The sequence below is a fragment of the Oreochromis aureus genome, linkage group 9, assembly GCF_013358895.1.
Source record: "Oreochromis aureus strain Israel breed Guangdong linkage group 9, ZZ_aureus, whole genome shotgun sequence".
In the NCBI taxonomy this organism is placed as follows: domain Eukaryota; kingdom Metazoa; phylum Chordata; class Actinopteri; order Cichliformes; family Cichlidae; genus Oreochromis; species Oreochromis aureus.
Genome location: NC_052950.1, coordinates 11832017 through 11836958, shown reverse-complemented (window position 1 = coordinate 11836958; position 4942 = coordinate 11832017). Strand labels below are relative to the sequence as shown.

Below are 4942 nucleotides of genomic sequence, written 5' to 3'. Positions count from 1 at the left end.
TTGTTGTGTAATAAAAACTTTGACCTATTCGACCTTTTTGACCTACTAAATTTGATCTAACAGAAGTCAATCACAACAGATCATGGATCATTTTCTTTTCTAATATGTGACTTTTTTCATGAAAAATGAAACTTGCACTAAATAGGGGCTCTAGTTAGACAGAGTGTAACTGACATTTACACCAAATGAATACATGAACAATTTGTAACAACATGTTTTTCAATAAAAACATGTCAGTTTTTGGTTTTAGTAAATTAGAATTTTAGTCTCTCATTCTTTCAGCAATATTTGAGTTTAGACAGCTTCACTATACCTGTGTACCTAATAACTGGTATTCCAGCATAATTTAATGTGAGTTACTGAATATATTTTGTAAAAATGTGCAGATGTGAGATAACTCAAATTAGTCAAAAGGTCTTTGATAGTAAAGCTAATCTGACACTTCAAAGATGTAATGTCCAACTTCCTTTATCACAGGAGAAGAATTCACTTTATTTTTCTTCAGAAATTTTCTCAGGGGCATCGTTGGCAGTTTCTGACCACCAAACTGACCTTATTGCACCTTCTTAAACAGCATGTTCTCTTTCTGTACTTCCTTCTTTCTAACATCGGCCGGGCGACACAGTTCACTGTAATTCTGCTAAAACTGCAAAATGATAAAACTACACCTGGGCTTGTTTGGTAAGGAAACATTTTATTGCTTATATTAATATATTATATCTTATATTATATATGACTTATATTCAGTAACTTTCTGCACTAAATGTTTATTTTTTTATCTTTGTTTTACTGCACTGACAGCTACATATAAAGTAATCTTATTTACTGATGTTTTACTTTTACATATGCGCCTTTATGCTATTTTAATTTTTATATTTCAACTAATTTCAAGGCAAAGCACTATAGGAAAAGAAAAAGAAATGTGTGGCTGCACAGGGGTTGTTTTTGTTGTGCAGCTCATGTGTGAAATGAATTAAACTGATATTGACTGATTTTTATTTATTTATTTGTGTGTGGGGGGTAAATCCAGGCAATCGATCTCCGGCTGTGAACGTTATGACAGTCGACGTGTTACTGATTGTCCTGTTTGTATCAGGTGAGGTCTTCAAGATTCCAAAGATATTATTGGAGTTATTTTATATTGTGAATTGTGATGTGCCTTTAAATTGAAATGCTTTAGGTAGGAAATGTTAACAACAGAGGAAAAACAGCACTTTGGTGGCAATTTCATGCACTACAGTAAACAGTTATTAAAACTCTGATTGTGAAGAACTGCATCATACATCCACACAGCAGCTGGTGGTGGAAATGTTCCTGTCATCTATAGAATATCAAAATGTACAAACACATATAATGTGTTAATGGATTAATCATTACATTGTATTTACAGGTGCTTTGGCTGGTTGTACTGGTGTAGCAGACGACGATAACTGCACCAAAGAAGCTGGAAGCACTGAGTGGATCTTGTTTGCAAATCCCATGTAGCTTCAGACCCAAAGACGAACAGAAATTTAACAGCACAAGAAAAATCTTTGGAGTGTGGATTAAAAATCAACCTGAATTTGGCAATAATCCAAACAATGTGATCTTCAACAGTAGTGGAGCAGTTAGCATCTATCCAATGAGTATTACTGGGAACCTGAGTCAGAGAAACTGCACCACTCTGTTTTCTAATTTAACCACAAACTACACAGACACATACTTCTTCAGAGTAGAGAGTGAACCATTCAAGGCAACAGCTTCTTGTGATCCTCTTCAAATAACAGTCAGAGGTAACAGCGAGTTGGTTTGTTTGTTTTTTCATTAATTTATTTGACCTATTGATATACTAACAGTTAGGACTTACTATTTTTTGATGTATTGTTTGATTATAATCAATATCTGTTGAGCAAATTTTGTGTTATAGTCGTAATGATTGTCCCAGCATGACACTGAGAAGATTGCCTCTTTTTATAAAATCTGCTCTGCAGTTATTTTAAGGACTTGATTACATTTATAAATCAAAGTATGAATTTTGGATAAGTTTGCACATTTGAATCAGTGGTACAAACTGCAGTGTGATTTTATAATGAATATGTATGTGAAACCACAGATTCTCCTTGGAGGCCCAATATTACAATCCCAGGTGATCTGAAGGAGAACAAGTCTGTCACTATAACCTGCTCAGCTCTCACTCCCTGTCCACACTCCCCTCCTCAACTCACCTGCAATCTCACACAAGACTCTCACAACAAAATAGAGGAAAACACAGATGGAAGCTTTACAACTAAAATCCAGCAGACCATCACTCTGTCAGACACACATGATGGAAAGAAGATCAGCTGCTCTGCCAGATATCCTGTGAACCAAGGAAAAGACACCAAGACAGCAGAGACAGAAGAGACTCTCAGTGTTTCAAGTACGACAGAATTTTTTTGGAATGTGGAAGTTAGAAGGTTGATAAAAAGAAAAGAAAAAATATCCCCAAACTTTTTGGGAGGATGTATTTGAACAGTTTCTCGAACTGGTTTGACTGGAATGTGTTGCTGAATCCTGCAACATGATTTATGGGATGTCAGCTGTAATAAATAAATGTTATTCCTTTTACATATTTCATCAGATGCTCTTGAAAACACCTCAGTATCTAGTTACGTCCTATTTTATTTATCTTTTATTTATTTATATGCTTGGAGGTGATGTGAAAAAGCCAACAGTGCTTGCATCTCTATGTCCACATTATTATGTCATGTTTCACTCACATAAAGTTTGTTTGTCTGTTAGGAAAACAGAATGTTCAACTGGGATCATTTCTTGGAGGAATCACTGTGATCATCTTACTGATCTGCTTGATTATCTGTGCTCGGTAAGTATGGCATACTGAAGTAGAAAACACGATCAGTTACTGTTACTTAACTTAAATGAGAGGATAGTTATATTTTACTTTCTCTTGTTATCCAGGTGGTTAAAGTCAAAACATCAAACTAAACAACAGACTCGGGTAAGAAAATACTAAACATCTCTGTAGTTTACTAAATTTTTGATAATATACTATAGTATGTTTTTAAGATCAGCCCATTCACCTACCTTTAATGTCTAAAAACACGATTAACAATTGACTTAACACAAAAGCTCACCACTTTGTCGTGTTTGTTTTTTCTCAAGGAAGTGCAGGAGAATGTCATTTAATAGATTTGATTTGCTTCAGCAGTTGAAATTACAAGTTTGCAGCACTCGACCTCGATGCGAAGTTCGCCGTCTGTCTTCACACAAAGGATGACCCTCAGATTAAGCCATTCAGTTGTATGCCACAATAATAAGAAGTATTACTATCTATCTTCTTCTGGAAGCGACGTGGCAGTCCTGCTTTCTCCCTGCCAGGTGTTCTCCTCTCTCTCCTTCACGTCCAACCTTGTATCGTATCTGCTCCTTTCCTGGAGTAACAGAAACAAGACACCTCCCTGCCGAATGTTGATTGTTAATATTATCCTACTGATTCTATTTATTATTTAAGTTCGGGACACTCTGTTCGGACTCCCTTGGCGCAGAAAATATCATCCTGATGTTAACCAGTGTGATGTGTAAGCATGTTTTGCAAAACCCTCAGCACTTCTGCGTCAATCACAATAATTCAATACAGTCATAGCGCTGAAGCGTTTGACCCTCAAAACACGGAGCGCCAACTGTTAATGAGCACATAGCAATGTGTATATAAAAAATCATTAAAAAACAGCTTTATTTATTCATTTTATTCATAACAAATCCCTCCTTTCACATGTATTCTACGTGTGATTTAAAATAACATGTTTTTTTCAGCCTGCTATCCCACAACTTCCTATTCTGTGTGATACTCAGCCTTTCAGCCTTTCTCTCTTAAATGGAGTGGAATCCTTTGCTCAAGTCAGTGCTAAGTCAGCTGTCGGCCTCCTTTGCTGAGTCACAAATGTCCTTTTTTGGTTCGTTTTATAGATTCAAGCACATGAAGAGCCGTTTGTTGAAGAGCCAGCAAGTAAAACAGAAGGAGAAGAAGAAAACATCCATTATGAAGAGATCGACTTCTTTTCACTGGGATATAAAGCATCCTCTGACTCAGTGCAGGACAGAGGACAGCAGCAGGATACGGTGTATTCACAAGTGAAATTCAGTGAGCCAAAAACAGCTTAACAGAGGGTGTTCATGGCCAACAGGAACATTTCTCTCAAGTGAAGAAAAAATGAGAACTGTTGCAAATTAACTACAATAAGAAAGAGTGTTTAAAAAGAAAAACACATATTGGAACTGTAAATAAGTCATTTTCACTCCACGGTTAAGTGAAATAAAACTAAACAGCTCCTGGAAGCCTTTTTTATGTTCAGTGCATTGTGCTAACGTCGTACAGGTGTTTTGAGATTTTGAATTCTAATTATTAATCTGTGTAAAAAAAGAAGTTACATTCATGACTTTTCTCTATGCCTACAACATTGTGCAATGACTGCCTGCAGGAGCAAGTGGGGGTCATATGATTTGGGGGTTTTTCTCTGTATATATTATCGTAGGGTCAACCTTACAATATAAAGCACCTTGAGGTGACTGTTGTTGTGATTTGATGCTTTATAAATAAAATTGAATTAAAATCGAATGTAAAATTGTCACTTTCAGCCAACACTCAGCTGGGAGTGCTTCTTCTTGGGCGTGTCTTTTCCACTATAAACTTTCACTGAATTGCAAAGTGTCACCAAGAGATGGCGCTTTTTTCAAAACAAATTTGACTTGGATAGTTACCAAGAGAAGATTTTCTCAATATTATTGTAGGGTGTTTACATTATAATATAAGGCACCTTGAGGTCACTGTGTGTTATATGAATAAAACTGAATTGAATTGAATTGAATTACACATTCTTTTGATAGTTTTTGTTTGTAAAAATCTTCACTCAATAATATGAAATAGCATTAGGGCCACTGGGGAAAAAAGTAGGGAAGTGTTTTT

The 4942-nt window shown here is 35.9% G+C and overlaps 1 protein-coding gene and 1 long non-coding RNA gene across 2 annotated transcripts; both read left to right on the top strand.

The window, feature by feature from the left end:
• The first annotated feature begins 618 nt into the window (after positions 1-618).
• LOC120441749 lies at positions 619-1569 on the top strand. Its single transcript, XR_005614242.1, has 3 exons — positions 619-681; positions 1031-1096; positions 1391-1569. It is a non-coding gene; the product is annotated as an uncharacterized LOC120441749 (long non-coding RNA).
• Positions 1570-1572: 3 nt separating this feature from the next.
• LOC120441742 (sialic acid-binding Ig-like lectin 13) lies at positions 1573-4228 on the top strand. Its single transcript, XM_039617119.1, has 5 exons — positions 1573-1772; positions 2093-2398; positions 2761-2842; positions 2938-2977; positions 3946-4228. Exons 1-5 carry the CDS (start codon positions 1622-1624, stop codon positions 4138-4140), a joined length of 774 nt encoding a protein of 257 aa, XP_039473053.1. The 5' UTR covers positions 1573-1621; the 3' UTR covers positions 4141-4228.
• Positions 4229-4942: the final 714 nt, after the last annotated feature.

Excerpts from the sequence above, each read along its gene's own strand:
- LOC120441742 (XM_039617119.1), top strand. The coding sequence starts at position 1,622 with ATGAGTATTACTGGGAACCTGAGTCAGAGAAACTGCACCACTCTGTTT. Across the intron at positions 1,773-2,092 it reads TCTTCAAATAACAGTCAGAG|ATTCTCCTTGGAGGCCCAAT; the intron begins GTAACAGCGAGT and ends GTGAAACCACAG. Across the intron at positions 2,978-3,945 it reads AAACTAAACAACAGACTCGG|ATTCAAGCACATGAAGAGCC; the intron begins GTAAGAAAATAC and ends TTCGTTTTATAG.